This window comes from Ipomoea triloba, chromosome 1 (genome assembly GCF_003576645.1).
Source record: "Ipomoea triloba cultivar NCNSP0323 chromosome 1, ASM357664v1".
NCBI classification, from domain to species: domain Eukaryota; kingdom Viridiplantae; phylum Streptophyta; class Magnoliopsida; order Solanales; family Convolvulaceae; genus Ipomoea; species Ipomoea triloba.
This window is the reverse complement of record NC_044916.1, coordinates 10,392,996-10,412,694: the sequence shown is the minus strand read 5'-3', so window position 1 is coordinate 10,412,694 and position 19,699 is coordinate 10,392,996. Positions and strand designations below refer to the sequence as shown.

At 32.1% G+C, this 19,699-nt stretch overlaps 1 protein-coding gene across 1 annotated transcript; it reads right to left on the bottom strand.

The window, feature by feature from the left end:
• Window positions 1-2,635: 2,635 nt before the first annotated feature.
• LOC116011881 (protein TIFY 8-like) lies at window positions 2,636-7,334 on the bottom strand. Its single transcript, XM_031251340.1, has 6 exons — window positions 6,735-7,334; window positions 5,970-6,094; window positions 5,384-5,841; window positions 4,844-4,931; window positions 3,773-4,004; window positions 2,636-2,982 (listed from the first exon to the last, which is right to left on the bottom strand). The coding sequence occupies exons 1-6, from the start codon at window positions 6,931-6,933 to the stop codon at window positions 2,894-2,896; spliced, it is 1,191 nt and encodes a 396-aa protein (XP_031107200.1). The 5' UTR covers window positions 6,934-7,334; the 3' UTR covers window positions 2,636-2,893.
• Window positions 7,335-19,699: the final 12,365 nt, after the last annotated feature.

Genomic DNA, 19,699 nt, shown 5'->3' with positions numbered 1-19,699 from the left:
AAGACCAAACAAAAATCTCACCTCCCAATTATGTAAAACCCTCACCTCAATTTTTTTTACTCACAAAACTCATCCAAAAACCACAAATGTGGTTGTCTAGGGTTTGGAAAAGATGAAATTGGGTGTGGGTTTTTTTGGAGGAAGAAACATGTGTCTATACTAATTTTTTTGTGTTAAAAAGGAAGAAAATGATGAAAGGATTAATTTTCCCCAGGATTACATACATGGCCTAAACGGATAAAATTAAACGTTGAATGATTATATTTTGAAATTTGAAAGACAATGAGTGATTAACTTGAAAGGTTCGGACTAAACATGACAATACCATCATACTCAGAGTATTCGAGTTGGGAGCCTTGGATCCACTCAAAATTATTTCTCTCAACAAAAGCACTAAATGATGACACTTAAACCAAAATTTTAATTTTGTTAAAAAAAGTTGGCTCAAGAAGGAAAGTTTGACATGAACCAAATAGTAGTACTTTACAGTCTCTTCAGAAAGTAACATGAGACAATATAATAGACAATCAAATAAAATTATTATTTTTTATATGAAAAAGAGAAAAAAGGCAGAATCCATCCCAAGGCCATTCGAGATTTTGAAATAAAACTTGGACTAAAATAAAGAATTAGGGGTCGTTTAGCAACTTGGAAAAATGGAGGAGTTGTTTACTAAATTCATTTTTCCAATTTCATTCTCCACTCCATTCTTCCAATTCTAATACAAATTTGGAGAGACAAAAATCCACTCTCTCCAAATGGAGAAACGGAAGTAACACGCGTGAACAGTGTCTTCGCCTCTCTGGTCCTGGGTTCGAATCGTGTCCGTGTGAGCCAACCTCCGCTTTCCTTCAGCCTTATTTTATGCTTACAGTTTTCCCTTTCCATTTTGTTCTTTTCAAATTCAAAATTATTTTTTATTATTATGTTCACCATTTTTCCCTTTAATTACTATTATTACTTATTATTAATTATTAATATTATTATTATTAAATTTTATTATTATGTACTAAAACCATTTGCATCACTTTTATTGCTTATTATTATTATTATTATTATTATTATTATTATTATTATTATTATTATTCCTTTAATTACTATTATTATTAATTTTTATTATTATGTACTAAAACAATTTACGTAACTTGTATTGCTCCATATTATTATTATTATTATTATTATTATTATTATTATTATTATTATTATTATTATTATTATTATTATTATTATCTTTGTTTTATAAATATACAAATGTTATATGGGATGATTGTATTTTTTTTTAGAGAAGAGAGATGATTGTATTTAATAAAGTTTTGAGTATTTTGTTTTGTAATCAAACTATGTATTAACATTAAAGAAATGAAAAAATCGAAGAAATGAAAAAGGAAAAGGAAAATTGGAAAACTAGAGGAATGGAGAATGAAAAATGGAAAACTGGAGAAACGGAAAATTAGAAACGGAAAAACAGAAAAATGAAGTAAACGACCCCTTAAATTTGGAAGAGAATGAAGTTCCCTTTTATTTTGTTCCTCCCTCTGTCTATTTCTCCATTTGATGCATAGAGATAGAGAATATGTTATGTGTTTAGAGAATATGTTATATGTTATGTTATGTGTAGATTCTTGCGTTGATGCCAAGTAAACATATTAATAAATATAGGGGAAATAAATTTTTAACAAATTGCAACAACTCCAAAATATAAATTGTTATTTATGCTCAGTCCAAAATAAAATTAAATAATGAATATTGCTATATTCCCTTACAACAATTACTCTCTAGTTTTCATTCCGTAACATATCTTTATATTGAGTTCTTTTTTGTATATTGAGTTCATTTTATATTTAGTTGTTACATGAATTTTTATTAACTCGTGATGAAATATATGGCAATGAATGAAATTAAAGAGTTTTTTCTTTTTAAAACTTACCCTCCATCCCATTTTGTTTGTCAGGCTTAGTTAATAAAGTTTGGCTGAAGTTATTTTTAAATCAATTTTTAGTATTAGTATATAAAATTTATATATTTAGAAACTACATTAAAATACTATTAAACACAAAAAAAAAAAAAGTACTAAAGAAAATAAGCAATGAATAAAAAGTTAATTTGACCAATAAATAGTAAATATGACAGAGAAAATGAAGGAGGGAGTAAGAGATAATATCATTTCAGTAGAGAAAATTATATAGTGATTTCATTTGGAAAATAAAATAGCATTTTTCTTTAAATAATAAAACCCTTATGTGCCAACTAGTATGTAGTGTGATACACTTCTATTATCATTCTAAATGGTGGTCACAGGATCAAATCCCGGATGATAAAAAAAAAAATAAAACCCCTATGCTATGTATAGGGATGGCAATAGGTCGGGGGCGGATCAAAAAGGCTACATCCATCACCTGACCCACCTTATATTTTCTGTGAACTTTTTTAAAACCCACCCCAACTCCACCGGGTGCAAGTGCCCAGTACGGGTATCCACCATTTATTATCTTATTAAACTCACCCCTTCCACATGGGGGTGCAACCGGGTGCCACTAGACCACAAGGTCATTAACTTCACATTTGATCTATTTTCATATTATATTTTTAAAAAATGAAAAAATAAAATGAAAAAGGAAGCTAGTAAAGGTCTTGATTCTTGAGAACTTCATCAAAACCTATAAATAAATATAAATACAACTTGATTGTTTTGAACATAGGCAGATGAGCATTCAAGTTGAGGGTACCAATAACAAAAATTAAAACAATACAGAAAGGCTACATTGAAGGAGGGCTAAATGGACCTGTTCATGAGTTTCTATTAGCAGTGAACTAAAAAATGTTAAGCTAAAGAAGGAAAAGAAGAAAAGCAAAAGTATCAATGGCTTCTCAACTTTCTTTAGTACAAGATCGATCATATATCGCGTTTTTCTTCATTCATAGTTTCTGCTGTTTGAACCGCAGCTCTTGCTTCCTTAGCGATGAAACTGCCTCGATGAATACCTATAAGATCAGGGCATGTTGAGAGTATTAACATTTCATTAGCAAGAAAACAATAAGCCAATAATACTCGATTACAATCTTTCTAAGATGCTGCAAATGCATTTCAAAGATAGTGTTGGGTAGAAGCCGGTAAAGGTCAAGTCCAGTGCCATGTGGCTAGGAGATTGTTGAGCAGAGGCCGGTAAAGGGCCAAGTCCAGCACCCTGATTCTCGAAACTGTGTGGCGGTATAAGGAAATAAAGTTGCGCCTTTGCTACTAGCTACAACTTTTGGCGTAGTGATAAGCGCTTGATCCTAACAAGTGGGATCAAAGCCAGGTCACGGGAGCAATTAAGACTGGTTGGTGCTGGGAGGGTATTGTTGGGCGGAGGCCGATAGTATAATCAAACAGTTGGTGTTTATTGTTTAATGAAATGTGATGTGTCTATCTTCCCATTTATAAACAGCAAATAGACTTGAAATGGAATAACCCGTAAAAATTATGTCCCTGAGTTATAAACGGTAGGATTCGCCCCTACTTGCTTGTCGTGGTCACTTCTCGTCCCTAAGCTATAACTGATTTTGTTATAAAAAGGATGAAATTTGCAACGTCAGTTATATCTTAGGGACGAGAAGTGAGTACGACCAACAAGTAGGGACGAATCCTACAATTACACCCTATTAGGGTCGAAAAGTGCCACTTTCCCACAAAAAAAATTGAGTAAACTAACTCGGTTAGATAATTGCAGTTGAAAAATAACAATATTGTAGACTAGGGAATAATATATGAAGAAGTAGAATGTGTAGGTACCAGGAGGTAGAGAGATTTGATCACCGGAACCAGATGCATGACTACAGACCGCTCTGAGAGATGACCTGTTTTGCAATTCCCGTAACAAACTCGTGCCCCTTCCAACGCCCATCTCATTCTCACCACTAGGCATACAATTCTCTATGCTAGACGGCCTTGGCGCAGATTTTGGAGCATAGGTCGTGGACCAAGATCCTCCATTTGAACCAGCTAAGGCCATAATAATATCTGCCTGATAGAACAATTAGGTCATTTACACAAAACAGTTAAAACTACACTGTGGTTTTGATCCCGAGGCTACTGCTAGAATAAGAGGACCCTAAAGCGTTAATTTAGACTTTAACTAGCTCGCTAGACATGTACTGCACTGAAGATAAATAGCTTGGATCACTTTGAACGAATTTCCTTCGATCTTGATCATTTTCATGTCCAACAAGACTTTTTGATACCATTATAGACAGCTTTCCACAAGGCTTAAAGATAGACCGTTTCAGAATCCCAACAATACAGGCCTAATTGCCTAAATTATCTAATCGCCTGGATTTTAGCCTAAGAAGACTGAGAAAAAAGGCTACCAGAATACCAATATCATCAAAGAGAATGAAAGTTTTGCTAATTTTTTTAAACTCAGGAAAAAAGAATCTCAAAAGTTTAGACGTTAACCAATGCAACTCCAACCAAAATAAGCACCTCAGCTATGGCAATTTATGCTAATTAGTGATAAAGATTTTAGAGAATGAAGCAAAATATCTTCCATTGATATTCCGCAAAAAGATTGGTAAAAAAATAAATAATATGATCTCTTATTGCTCTATTTGGCCAACATTGCCGATATGTCTAATGTCTCTATGCTATTCCTATGATTTCACAAATTCACTACACAAACCTTTCCAATCCAATCCTTAATCTCCCTCCCTTTATTCAGTCACCATTTTACGATGTGTCATAAATAGAGAAGTTTGAAAATTAAGTTTTAGACATTGTAGCAAGTAGAATAGAACAATTTCATAAAGAACTGGCCATCAACAAAGAATCAGATGTTATTCATTAGTTGAATAAGTAAAGACAGACCTTGTTGGGCTGCACATCATCAAAAACGTGGGCTTGGCCACCATAAAATATAGTCATCTGACGACCAGTAGATGCCGCTCCTCTCTGGCTGTCATGAAATAAATGTGAACTCTCAATTGTTGCATTCATATTCCAAGGTTTAAAAAAAAAACTAAGATAATAAGCCCACTGTTTTAGCTTCTCTTTAATTGACACAAAAGGTCAAAGGTTTGATCCTCACCAAGAGTAAGTCTAATGAGGTAGTTTTAGTCTCATTATAGATTTATAGTTAATAGTGTTGTATTCACTGTATCGAGGGAAAAAAGCTTCATTTTTTTTTGGAAACACTCATTATTCTTTACAAGGTAGTATTTGTTCTATACTCTCTCAATCTTTTTCAACCGAAAGAATCAATGCCCCCACCACTGGGGTTCGATCCTGTGACCACCCATTTGGAATGGTGACAGAGGTGCCATCAGACTATATAGTAGTTGGCAAGGAAAAAAAGCTTCTACTTTATCTTTCTTTTTTTCTTTTTCTAATTTTTGGGTTAAGTTTTACCTGAGATTAGTAGAAGATTCTGGCTCAGAAATGTGAACCCCGGACTTCTGCTTACAGCTACTTAATGGCACCCCAGGAAGGGCTCGATCAGTCATGCCACCACTTGCATTGATGGAGCTCAATATTCCAGATCCTTTGATTCCCGTCCTTGATCCCTCATCAGCAGCTGCTTGAGATATTACTGAAGGGCCAGCAATGCCATCTCTGAACCTGTTCGATGGTGCTTGATAGCTGTAAGGCGAAATTTGGCTGGCACGTGGAGGATACTGCAATGTGGGCCCAACATTAATCGGAACACCTCGATCCCACCTTGAAGTGTTGGTGGCATCAGGTTTAGCACCCAAGGAAGATTGCGACATAAGAGATGCTGAAAGTGGCCTCATTGGATGCACTCCAAGTGAAGCCTCTTCATCGTATGGCCTTCTAATTAGTCGCTCTCCTCCAGCACTCTGTAGCAGCTGAACTCGGGAATAAGAACTACACGTATGAGAGTAAATACTAAACAGCAAACGAAAAAAAAAAAAAGGGATTTAACCAGCATAGTAAGAAACAATCATCGCTTCCCTCCTAGATGCGAAATACCAACCTTCATTGCTCGTGAGCTCTCTAGCGAGTCTGGTCGAACTGTCGGAAATTTATCTCTAGACGCCCCCATAATAGAATCTGAATTACACCTTTTACTTCCAGAATATCGATAACTTGTCTCTGGCCCTATAAAGTAAAATCCGCACTTAAATTCATCAAATATTACCATTTATGGCATGTGTTTTAGTCTTTCTACCAAAATTATCAAACACCATCAAATTACAATCCAAGTTTACTCACAATTGTTTCTCTGTTAGCATCAGCAACCAAAATTTAAAAGTAACATCCAGTTGATCAAAGACTATCCACAAGTCTTGATCATTTGCACAACAATAGAAACAAAGAAATTCAGTTCAAATTAGATTTCCAAATAGATAAAAGAACACTTCTCAGTTCTCAGTTCTCAGTTCTCACCCTACCTTACCATTTTATCTATACCATCCATCCTCTAAAACTCATCTGCATATTCTCTCACCCAAAATTACACATGCATAACTATCACTAGTCAGGATTACAAAACAATAATAATGTTAACTTCACTCCATTGATGACACCACAGAAAGTGAGAAAACTACTCCACCATTAATCTACTAAAGTAGAGTGATACTAGCAAGAAAAGCAGATTAAAGGGAAAAAGAGGGGAGAAAAGTCCTGCATTGAACAACCAAAAAAAAAAAAAAAAAGCAATCCAAATAAACACTTCTAGACCAGCAAAAGAAGTAGACAAAACAGAGAATTATTTGAAGAAAAGGGAGAGAGCAGTAACCAGAGGCCAGATCAGAAGTGGTGGAAATGGGAGTACGGCCGCCGGCAGAGGAGGCGCCAAGGGAGGCAGAGGCGGCCGGAGACGAATCTGGGGGGCAGCCTTTGCCAAAGAAATCATGAAAAACAGCAGAGCCCTTTAGTCCTTGAGCAGCATTAGCAGAAATCTTGGTATTCGCATTGGCGGGGTGAGAGTGAGCCATAGAAACGGAGCTCACAGAATCTTCAAATCATCATCATTTCCTCTGTGAAGCTCCATAGCGTAGCAGAACAGCTCCAAGAATCGAAGTGAAGAGCAAGTGGGGTGAGAAAAGAAAGCAAATTGGAGCCCCTTTTTTTGCATAACAAGAAAGGCGGAAGCAAAGGGTGCACGATTTTCAGAAAAGATGATTGTATAAGCAGACTTTTCTTCTTTTTTTTTTTTGTTTTTGTTTTTGTTTTTTGGATTTACAGTGAGAGAAAAGAAATGGAGAGAAAGAGGAGGGAGGGGGAGCACTAAAAAGCTAAAGTGTCTGGCTTTTTCTTACACACGACAAATGGGCTTTTCTTGGCTATTCTCTCCCTTCTCTCTCTCTCCCTCTATATATATATTACACAAATGCATTGATTACAGTATATATTATTGCTGGAATGTGTAATTGTTAACTGATGTTCTCCAAAAGCCGTTCTGTCCGAATATATAGATGGTGGATTGTTTGTGGGTTTCTTATGATGATCTGCATTTATGTTTTTTTTTCCTTTTAATTTTACAATTTTAGGTTTCTTACTTTGCCAAATTATACCTTACACCCTATTAATTCACCTAAAACCCATGAGGTATAATATTACGCGCACAAGTAATCAATTGTTATACAGTAAATCATGGTGTGTGGGCCATGGTGAAAAATAACGCTGTTTCTTTTTGAAAAAAAACGGTAACCGTTACATTCAACTAATTATGTGTTTACGACATGGTCAGAATAAAATTAAACTCTAGTGTGCATCAAAATGAATAACATGTTTTACATATTAAGTGTATATTATCAAATGAAACTGTAGTTAAATTAAAATGATATTTTAGTGGTACTGCAATGAAACTATAGTGTGTATATAAATGAAACTGAATGATCCACACAATTATTGTCTTATTGAATTCTAGTTGCCTCTATCTATCAATTGAACCATTGTTGATAAAACTATGAGAATACACTCAACAAAACGAATATGGAAGAGCTGAGAAGAAAAACAAAGATGAGAAAAGTGGATGAGAAGATCACAACGAAGATGAGAGAGGTTACTACATAGACTTTATCAGAATTTGTCATCTACATTGTTAATGGTCAACATTTTTTTCTAAATTTTTTTAAAACTACATCATATATACATATTGCTTCTTGATCCACTATGCTACGTGGACCATGGTCCACGGTAAAATTTGGGACAAGTAGCTCAACCCTAACCCAAACAATCGTTATACCTTGGACCAGGGTCACCTTGCATTATGAACCAGGTCCAAAACGACATTCAAATTATGTGTCTGCAATTAATATATTATGTATAATTAATAAATTATGTGTCTACTACAATTAATATATTATGTACATGCACTTAACTTATGTGCCTGTGATTAATAAATTATGTACATGTAGTTAACATATTATGTAATTTCAATTTATTTATAGATACATAATCTGTTAACATCTGGCACATAATAGGTTAACTACAAACAAATAATCTGAATGACATTTTGGACCATGGTCCACAATGAAACGTGGACCTGGTCTATGGTATAATTTGCCCAACCCAAACAACAAATTATATCGTAGATCAAAGTTCATCTTACATTGTGGGTTCTGGCCCAAAACAACATTAAGATTATGTACTTGCAATTAACATATTATGTACTTTTAGTTAACAAATTATGTGCATGTAAATTTATTAAATGTACATAATATGTTGATTGTAATAAGTTCATAATTTTTAACAGTCACATATTAATTGTAATTTGTAAATACGTTAATTGTAATAGGTATATAATTTATTATTGCAAGTACTTATGTTAACTGCAAGTACATAATAGATTAATTATAAAATATATATAATTTATTAAATGAATGTATATAATATATTAATTGTAGCTACATGATCTAAATATTATTTTAAATCAGATTCCAAAATGCAAGGTAAACCATAATTGAACCCAATCCCCTTTCATTTTTACATTCACCACTTATGAATAAATTATTAAAAATTAGTGTAAAAGTGAATGGATGTAAGGGAGCATTTGGTTGATATGAGTATTAATTGAAATAACTTTTAATAATAATAATAATAATAATAATAATAATAATAATAATAATAATAATATGGGAAAATATCTTACCCAAAAATCAAATCTTATAATATGGACATTGACGGAGAAGTATAGCGATGGAATTATTTTCTTTTATTCTTTCCGGCGCAAAAGTGAAGAGTTTTACTTCAAATTGAAATATGACATTGAAAACAAACAAACATTAAAATGGAATTTGAACACCTTCTTTTCATTGGGGTTTGTAAGAAAATAAGACAAACTCTGGGGCTTCTTTACAATTTATAGGAAGAGAAGAATGTGTCTTTAATTCGTAAATTTGGTATGCCTCTTTGGTTATCTATATCCAAAAGAGATTCTGAATTTTGAAAATTTAAAATTTATCTCACTTTATTTTCCTATGTAATAAAAGTTTTACTATATATCTACTTTCTAACCTGTCAACTAATAAGTGATTTTAAAAAGCTATTTACATTTTTTTTCCGTTCTCCTCTTTGTTTTGTCAATCTATATATAGATTACATGAGCAGAATATAGATTACATGAGCAGAATATAGATTTTCAAAATTATAGAAGTAGTAATTAACAAAATGTTTAACTAGCATATTTAACAAGAAAGGAAATGTGCATTTATTAGGGTTCATAAATTTTAAATGTGATATCAAAATATTCATTAATCATTTAATCATATAGTAAGTGCTCACTATATGATTAAATAATGAAAATTGCTTCCCCTTTTTTTCATGTATGGGGTCGATTGGCAAATTATACCGTGCACCACGGTGCATATAGCAATGTGCACCACGTACATAAACGACGTCATTTTGAGCATTGTAAACTAATCGTCCCTTTTTTTGGAAATCACGTCTCCCGTTTCGGCCGGTCTCTGTATTTATGTTAATATTCTGTGTATTCTAGGTAATTGGTCTGTGTATTCCAGGCAATCATTCTGTGTATTCTAGGCAACCATTCTGTGTATTTACGGTAGTAACACATGTTGTGATGTGTTTGTGCATTTGAATGTTTAGGAGGATGAGTTTTGTGTATTTTGTGTCAATATTCTGTGTATTCATGTTATTAACACATGTTGTGATGTGTTTGTGCATTCGAATGTTAAGAGGATGAGTTCTGTGTATTTTGTGTCAATATTCTGTGTATTCTGAGCAAACATTCTGTGTATTCTAGGCAAATGTTCTGTGTATTCTAGATAATGATTATGTGTATTATAGATAATGAATTCCCTAGAGTCATTCGCGTTCGCGTCCACTAACATCGAAACGACGTCGTTTCGGACCAGGGTGCACAGTGCTATGTGCACCGTGGTCCACGATATAACGATTGGGGTCTATTATTTATAAAAATTTTGGGCTTAGAAACCTACAAGGAATAAGAATCATTGCCTCATATTGGAGTTAGTTGTTGTTACATTAGAAATAATAAACCATAGTCATACTACATTAGGGATAATGAGCTCAATCTCTATTACATTATGAATAATAAGTTCAATCCTTATTAAACTCTTAACTTGCTCCGTATTGTATATCCTTCTTGGGCTTCCTTTATCCAGCCTTCTTCGGCAGAAGGTGATGTTGTCGGTGCGCCGGTATTGTTTCACTCGTCGGAATTCGGTCGGATGTTAGTCGGAGTTGGCCGGAAGTCTAGTTGACCTGCAATTACGGTCACAAATAGGTTAGCGGGCTTATTTGGTCCAAAATAACAAGTTTGAAGGCTTAATTTGAGGTTTTTGAAGTTGAATGACCTAATTGCACAAATGAGTATAGTTTGAGGGTCTATTTGACCCTTATCCCTATAAATTATGTATGGGTTCCCCATATAAGATGGAGCCGGGTCCACAGAATAATTTGTCGCGTATACCATCCATCAACCCCATTGAAGCGCAATCGTTATATCGTGGACCCTGTTCCAATACACAGAATTCATGTTCATAATACATAGAAATCATGTTCATAATACACATACACATAAACATGATATAATGGACATGAATTTGTGCATTATGAACATGAATTCTGTGTATTATGTTAAGTGTTTATTTATTCTCAGCTATATAATTCTGTGCATTATGAACATATATTCTGTACTTTATGAAGTTAAATTTTGTATATTGGACCAGGATCCAAAAACAGCACCGTTTCTTTAAGTAAAGAAACGGATGTCGTCACATCTTAACAGAGCACCGTAAATGAAACTACAGTTTATCTCAAATGATACTGCCTCACTTTTGTTTTTATATTATCAAATAAAACTGTAGTTGTGTTGAAAGGAAACTGCAGTGTATACAAAATAAAACTAAATAACAGTTTCACATATTTGAGTGCATATTGTCCAATGAAACTATAGTTATATCGAAATGATAATGTAGTTGTGTTGTAATGAAACTATAGTGTATATAAAATGAAACTAAATAACAGTATCACATATTTGAGTGTATAATATTGAATGAAATTGTAGTTATATCGAAATGAAACTGTAGTTGTGTTGAAAGGAAACTGCAGTGTATATAAAATGAAACTAAATAACATTTTCACATATTTGAGTGTATATTGTCAAATGAAACTATAGTTATATCGAAATGATATTGTAATTGTGTTATAATGAAACTATATTATATATAAAATGAAACTGAATAACAGTTTCACTTATTTGAGTATATAATGTCAAATGAAATTGTAGTTATATCGGAAATAAATTGTAGTTGTGTTGAAAGGAAACTGCAGTGTATATAAAATGAAACTGAATATGTTATACACATAGAGTTACTTTTTGCTGAACAATACAGAATAGGTGTCGTTTCTATTCATTAAAAGAAACGACACCATTTTGATGTCTGGACTACCAAACATTGTGGACCGCGATACACAGTAAAATTTGCGAAAATATATTCACTTAAAAGTTATTATTAAAAAAAAAATTTTAAAAGCAAAACAAAACAAAAAAGCAAAGGATTTGCGGCAACAACTCCAACAGGACTACAGGAGTGAAACCTTGACTAGTATGTACCACTGAATACGTAAGGGTGATTTGTCTTATTATCCGCATACTAATTACTGTTATGTTATATACGAAACATTTCTTTTACTAATTCTTTTATATTTATTTATTAAATTGACATTTTACTAACTCATGAACTCAACTAATATAAATCACAGTTAACTAATGAAAATAACTAATATTCTACTTTAAACTTAATAATCACATTAAAGGATAAACATTATTATCAAGTACTTATAAACAGTTGTATGTGCGTATTTCTACAGTGTAATATATTGTTAATTCCATTTTTGTCCTAAATTTATAGGTGGCAATACACTTTTAGTCATTTTTTAGAACATTCATTTTTTGTGCTAGTATTATTGTGACATGACCATTTTTGTCATCTATCAACAAAACAGTTAAAATTTCGTTAAATTTAAGGTCATTTTGGTTTTAATTATGGATTTTTTCTATTAAAAAAATATAAAAAAATATAGCGGGTCAACCTGCGTTGTATAAAAAAGATCGAATGTTCTTGTATTTAATAGTATTTCAACAATTTTGTTGAAGGGGGACAAAAAATGATCACGCCACAATAATATTATAACCAAATGAGAATGTTATGATTATAAAAAAAAAAAAACTAAATATAAACTGCCACTTATAAATTTAGAAGAAAAATGGAATTAACTCGTGCAATATATGCACACACTATTATACATTTTAGTACAATATAATGCGTCTTTCTTTTAATTATTACAACTCCCTTCATCTTGAAGTGTTAGGATTTTCACATTTTAATTTTGGTACATTCCAAAGTACTCTTAACCCTTTTTCTAAATAATTAAGTGTAAAAGATAATTATATTTTCCTATATTAACATTATAATAAAATTGAATAAAGATATCGCTTCTTAAGAGCAAATGGGGAAAAATATGAACTTTTTTCGATTATCTTTAATTGGTGAATGTCAAACAATTATGGTATGAAAAGTAGTTTACAGTTGCACTATTACGTTAATACCAACTTGTGTACTCCAAGTATAATGGTACGGTACCACGATGTTTAGTTCTAAACTTTCAATTTAATCATCTCTAATACTTTAATTTTAAAATTTAATCACTCACAGTCCTTCAACTTTCAAGTTAATAACCACTATTGGTCTTTTAAATTTTAAATATTTAACTAGTTCTGGACCTAACTTTGCCCTTACCCATGGTTGCAGTAGGCGCTAGGCGCTAGTCGAGCGGTAGACTAGCGCCTAGCGCCTAAGCGGTCTAGGCGGCGCCTAGGCGGTATTTAGGCGGTTCTAGGCGGCGACCTATAAAAACAAAAAATTAATTCATGTGTGTGGGTGTATGTCATATATTATATTATATATATTATATATATATCTCTTACTTTTCTTACTTATATAAATAAATAAATTTAAATATATATAAATGTAATAATAAAATTAGCAAGACTGAGTCGCTCGAGTTAACTCGACTAACTTTGCCGAGTTGGGCGAGTTAACTCGGTCAAATTCGGCCTAGTCGGCCGCCAACTCGGCCTAGTCGGCCGAGTTAGGCGCTAGGCGGCTTCCTAGGCGGCTAGCCACCTAGGCGGACGCCTAGGGAGCAATTCGCCTCGGTCTAGGAGCGCCTAGCGCCTAGGCGGGGATTTTTGCAACAGTGCCCTTACCTAAACTAAAGGGAGGACCACGATTGGTTAAATTTGAAAGTTTAAGGACCACTAGTGGTTAAATTGAAAGTTTAAGACTAAAGGTGGCAGTGTCACAGTATTCGGAGGACCCAGTTGGTATTAACTCTTAGTAATAGTATACATTTTTAATTCAATTTTATGAGTTAATTCTACTTTTTGTAAATATGTGACATTTTCCTTTTAGTCATTTTTTAAAAACATCTATATCCTAGTATTATTGTGACATGACTATTTTTTTGTCATCTGTCAACAAACCTGCTTAAATGGCGTTAAATATGAGGCATTTCAGTCTATTCAGTTATACGTGTTAGTTCCTTTTTTTTTCCCTAAATTTGTATGCGTGGTGTGTCATTCCACTACTGCGGAAGCTCAGGTTGTAGAGGTGCGGATTGCAATTGAAGAAGATTGGGGACTTTAGCCGTGAATTAGGAATTTTTCAATTTTTTCAATATATATATATATATATATATATATGGTCAACCCACTTTGTATAAAAAGACCGAAATGTCCTCACATTTAACGATATTTAAACATGTTTATTGATGAAGGATAAAAAAATAATTGTCATGTCACAATAATATTAGGACCAACATGAAATGCTCCTTAAAAAAAAGACTAAAATAGAATGTCATTTATAAATTTAATACAAAAATAGAATTAACTCTAATTTTATACTCCGTAATATATTAGTGCAACTTGCCAACTTTGATATGAATTGCACTATGATTGATTGTGCAAATGGACCGGAAATAGGAGCTAGAGCCTAGAGTGCACCAAAGTTGAAAGTAAGTATATTAATTAGTAGGAATATAGTACAAGTTCATTGTAATACAGTACAAACATGAGTAGGTTAGAAATTAAAGTTGAGCTTAATAGGTTAGTTAGCGTAGCTTTCATATTCGTGTATTGTAATTGTAAGTGAATGAAGATTATAACCTCAATACGAGTGGATGGTAAGGTATATACACTAGACTCAAGTTGCATGTGACTTAATATTATTTTGTTTATGGATTGACATGATATCTTATGATTGATCAAAATAAATCAATAACTTAGGGAGCACGTTAGATGGCGTGATAGTACTCTAAATAACTAAAATAGTGACATATAATAATTCGATGTTTTATTAGTTTAGACAAACAAGTTGATCTCCCGACACAAGAATTTCGTGTCAAATCATCCAAAAAGTTATTCTAGATCTATTATTTTTATTATTAGCCCTATCAAACTATATACCCAAAACTCCATCAATAATAATGTCAATAATACTCAAATGATACCTACTTGGACAACTCAGTTGATCACAGTGGTGAAGTTTGAGAAAAAAGACTAGGGATCAAGTCTCACCAACGACAGTGTGGGAGCAATTTCTCAAAGTGAAAGGGGATCATTGTGCGCAGTTAGCAAAGGTTTAGCCTCTGTGTTCAGTTAAGTTACCATGATTTACATAATTCCAAATGCTCTATCGAGCAGAGCCATGAGGGACCCTTAGAGTTGGAGATTCTAACTTTTTGAGAAGAAAATATATAATATTCAAATTATAGCGTATGAAAGATGAAATGGAATGTTAGGTCATGTTTCAAAATTGTTTGGATATAGAGGCGGGAGTAGTAAGCAATAGTGAGATGGAATCATGAATGTTTATCACCAACAAATCTACAAAGATCTCTCCCTATATATAATATCCTATTCCTCATTGCAAATGCATTATTGGTGATAGCGATGCTATTTTTCATATCCAATTCTCTTCAATGAATCTCCATATTAATATTAATATTAATAATTAATAATAATAATAATAATAATAATAATAACAACAACAACAACAACAACAACAATAATACAAGTACCATATAGAACTCATGAAATTTGCCTGGCGATTGGAGTAACAACACAAAGAGATTCCACATGTCAATTTTTGTTTTCAAATATTAGCACTTAGCTGTTTGACTTTGGTGTTTTACGTCCCAATTGAAACATTTTTCATCTCAATTTAAAGTCTAAGCTAATAGTTGAGTTGCACATTTATATTTATATATTATATGCTTAACAGTCCCACAATAAGTATAAATAAAGGCATCTACAGTTCTACACTCTACAGTAAAAGTATATTTCCTTCTTTATATCATCAACTTACGACCTGTTTGGGTAGTATAAAATAATTGAAATGGAATTGAATTTAAATTTCATAAAAAAAAATTGCTATATTGATTTCATTGTTTGATCGATAGAAAATAAATTATTGGAAATAATTAGTATAAAGATTCAAATGTTTCTACATACTAAAGATATATATGTAACCCGTGATATAGGAATTTATGTTACATTGTAACTTTTCTCCCAGAAGGTGTAAAAAATAAAAATAATAAAGAAGATCGAAGAATTCGTTTTACATTGGAATAAATTATCCATCAACTAAACAAGGTAAAAATATGTTTTTTTTTTTCAAATTTGAGAAAAGAAATTCACAAAAAATAGTATCATGTGAACCAACCAAGCCATTAATATTTATCTATCTCCATAATATCACCCCATTTATATATATTTATGAAATAGATCAAATAAAAACTTGCGCCTAGGTACCTTGTAGTCTAGTGCATCAAGTTACAATTGTTATATCGTGGACCATGGTCCGAAAAAGGCACCGTTTCTTTAAATAAAGAAACAGTTGTCATCACATCTTAACGGAGTTCCGTAAATGAGACTACATTTCATCTCAAATGATACTGCCTCACATTTGTTTTTATATTATCAAATGAAACTCTAGTTATATCAAAATGGTACTGTAGTTGTGTTGAATGGAAACTGCAATGTATATAAAATGAAACTGAATAATAGTTTTACATATTTGAGTGTATAATGTTGAATGAAACTGTAGTTATATCGAAAAGAAACTGTAGTTGTGTTGAAAGAAAACTGCAGTGTATATAAAATAAAACTGAATAATAGTTTCACATATTTGAGTGTATATTGTTCAATGAAACTATAGTTATATCGAAATGATATTGTAGTTGTGTTGTAATGAAACTATAGTGTATATAAAATGAAACTGAATAACAGTTTCACATATTTGAGTGTATAATGTTGAATGACACTGTAGTTATATCGAAAAGAAACTGTAGTTGTGTTGAAAGGAAACTGCAGTGTATATAAAATGAAACTGAATATGCTATACACGCAGAGTTACTTTTTGCAGAGCGGGTGCTGTTTCTTTTCATTAATCAAAATGACGTCATTTTGATGCATGGACTACCATGCATTGTGGACCGCGGTCCACGGTAAAATTTGCGCATCAAGTTGCACTCCCATATGGGAGGTTGTGGGTTCGAGCACTGCATTGTAACAGAGTCAATAGTACTCAAAAATACACGTCAACAAACAACCAAGTGTCTAAGCCCAAAATTTGAATAAGCCCACAGGACCCTGTCCCTAGAGCTAAAGATAAATCACAAGTCATGCAATCATCTCACCAGTCAGACTTGAGTCTTCATGCGCACACAAGGGATCCAATCCACACCTTCCATCATCCTGAATCTTTTTTCCCATTTATATTTCCAGTGATGGAATTTAAACCCCCACATTGTCTCTTTAATCGTGATATCAAGTCATGTGACAAACCACTATAGATTTCTAATACAAATAAACTCATCTTTGTTTTTGTCCGAACCTTTTAGTGTAACCATTTTAATGAAAAAAAAAAAATTCAGCAACGTGCATAAAAATGCAATGGACTAAGCTCATAGATAAATATAAAAGCTGAATATTTTTTTTATTCAACTTTTATATTCACAAGTAGAGTGCTAAAAAATAATAATATGGAATAATTAAGGAATAGATATAATTCATTATTTTGATAGATTGTTCAATAATAAAACGATCAAAATTGAAATATAGGGTGAAATTAATCAAATAAAACAAAACAAAACAAAATCAACAGGTTATAATAATATGGCGAAATTTAGATATTTTTGTCAAAATAATACTCCACAATAATAAAGGGTACGGTTCATTACATTATGATTGATATTCATCATATATATCAGTCATCAATCAAGATCCATTGCCTGTTGATTACATTTATAGAGAAAAGATTCATAATATTTGTGATTAATAATGATCAAGTTCATACTACATTTATCAAAGTGGTAGCTATTTAAAGTTTTCATGATTAACCAAAACGTATGTCGTGATGTGTGATAGGGATATGATTAAAGCATTATAATATAAATCAGAAGAATGATTAGCATGACTATGACCACACAAGGCCCCAATAATATTCTATCTACTCTCCTTTTTGTTTTATATCTTTTTCACAATTGAAAAAGAACCAACTTTGTCATGCCTCAAATTTTCAAATTCATTTAGACCTACATCACTCTATTTTTTTTCTATAAGCTGTTAGAGTTTTCACGATATCATAATATCATATACAGTTATCACAAATCAACAATAATAATAATGGTAAAAACTTGTGTGAGACCGTCTTACCATGAGACGGGTCGGACTGGGTCGAGTCAAGATGCAGATGTAACACTTATATGCACAAATGTCATACTTATATACTCAAATGCAATACTAATCAGAAATAAAATTTTTGTTACTTATAAGGGTAAATGTAATACTTTTAAGGAAAATACAATACTTTTACATTTTGATCTAAAAGTATTACATTTTTCTCAAAAGTATTATATTTGCCCTTATAAGTAAGGGGCACTTGTCAACATTACTTATCATGAAAAATGTATTACTTTTTATCTTATAAGTAACAAAAATTGTATTCTTGATTAGTGTTATATTTGAGCATATAAGTATAACATTTGCACATATAAGTATGACATTTGCATGGTGCTTTACCCGACCCAACCCGTCTCACGAATAAGGATCCGTGAGACGGTCTCACACAAGTGTGACCCAATAATAATAGGTCTAGTGGTAAACCGTTCAATACAACTAGACAAAAACAACTGCATTAACTAATTGGTTAATATATTGACAACTCGTTTCGCAAATTGTTTCAAAAAAAAAAAAAAAATCTCTCTTTTATGTCATCAATAATATTACCCAAAAAAAAAGTCAAAATTAGTAGGATAAGTTCTTTTTTTTTTGGTACCCAATACCAATGGCAAAGGTGCCAATTGCAAACCCTTAATAACCTAATAAATATTCAAGAAAACCAAATAAAGGCCATAAAACAAATTACATCATGAACCAATTAAGATTCATCAAGCATGGTATAACCCATGCTTTAAAACAAATGTTTATTACATGACAAAATCTCATATGTGGCCGTTTCACATCTCCTCATTCAGCAGGTCGAATTTTTCATAAGTATTACATTTTTTCTCATAAAAAACTCTTCAACCCTAATATTACATTTTGATTTAAAAGTATTACACTTTATCTCATAAATAAGTAAAGAGTTAATTCCATTTTTTGTCTTGGATTTATAGGTGGCAGTCCACTTTTAGTCCTAGTATTATTGTGGTATGACCATTTTTAGTTCTCTACCAACGAAACAGTTTAAATGTCATTAAATACAAGGACATTTTTGTCTTTAATTATAAATTTTTTTCAAAAAAAAAAACATAAAAAATATAATGGGTAACACACATTGTATTAAAAGGATCGGAATGTCCTTGTATTTAACAGCATTTCAACGATTTTGTTGATGGGGACGAAAAATAGTCATGCCACAATAATACTAGGACCAAAAAAGATGTTCTAATAAAAAAGGACTAATATAAGTGAACTATCACCTATAAATCTAGAACCAAAAATAAAATTAACTCATAAATAAATAACAATCAATCAATTTATCTCTTATTAATATTACACTTTTTCTTATAAATAACTGTTCAACTCTTAAATATTGCACATTTTCTTTAATATGTAACAAACAATTTATCCATGATTAGTATTTCATTTTTCAACATAAGCATTACATTTCAACAATTTAATAATAAGCATTAGTAAATAACAAA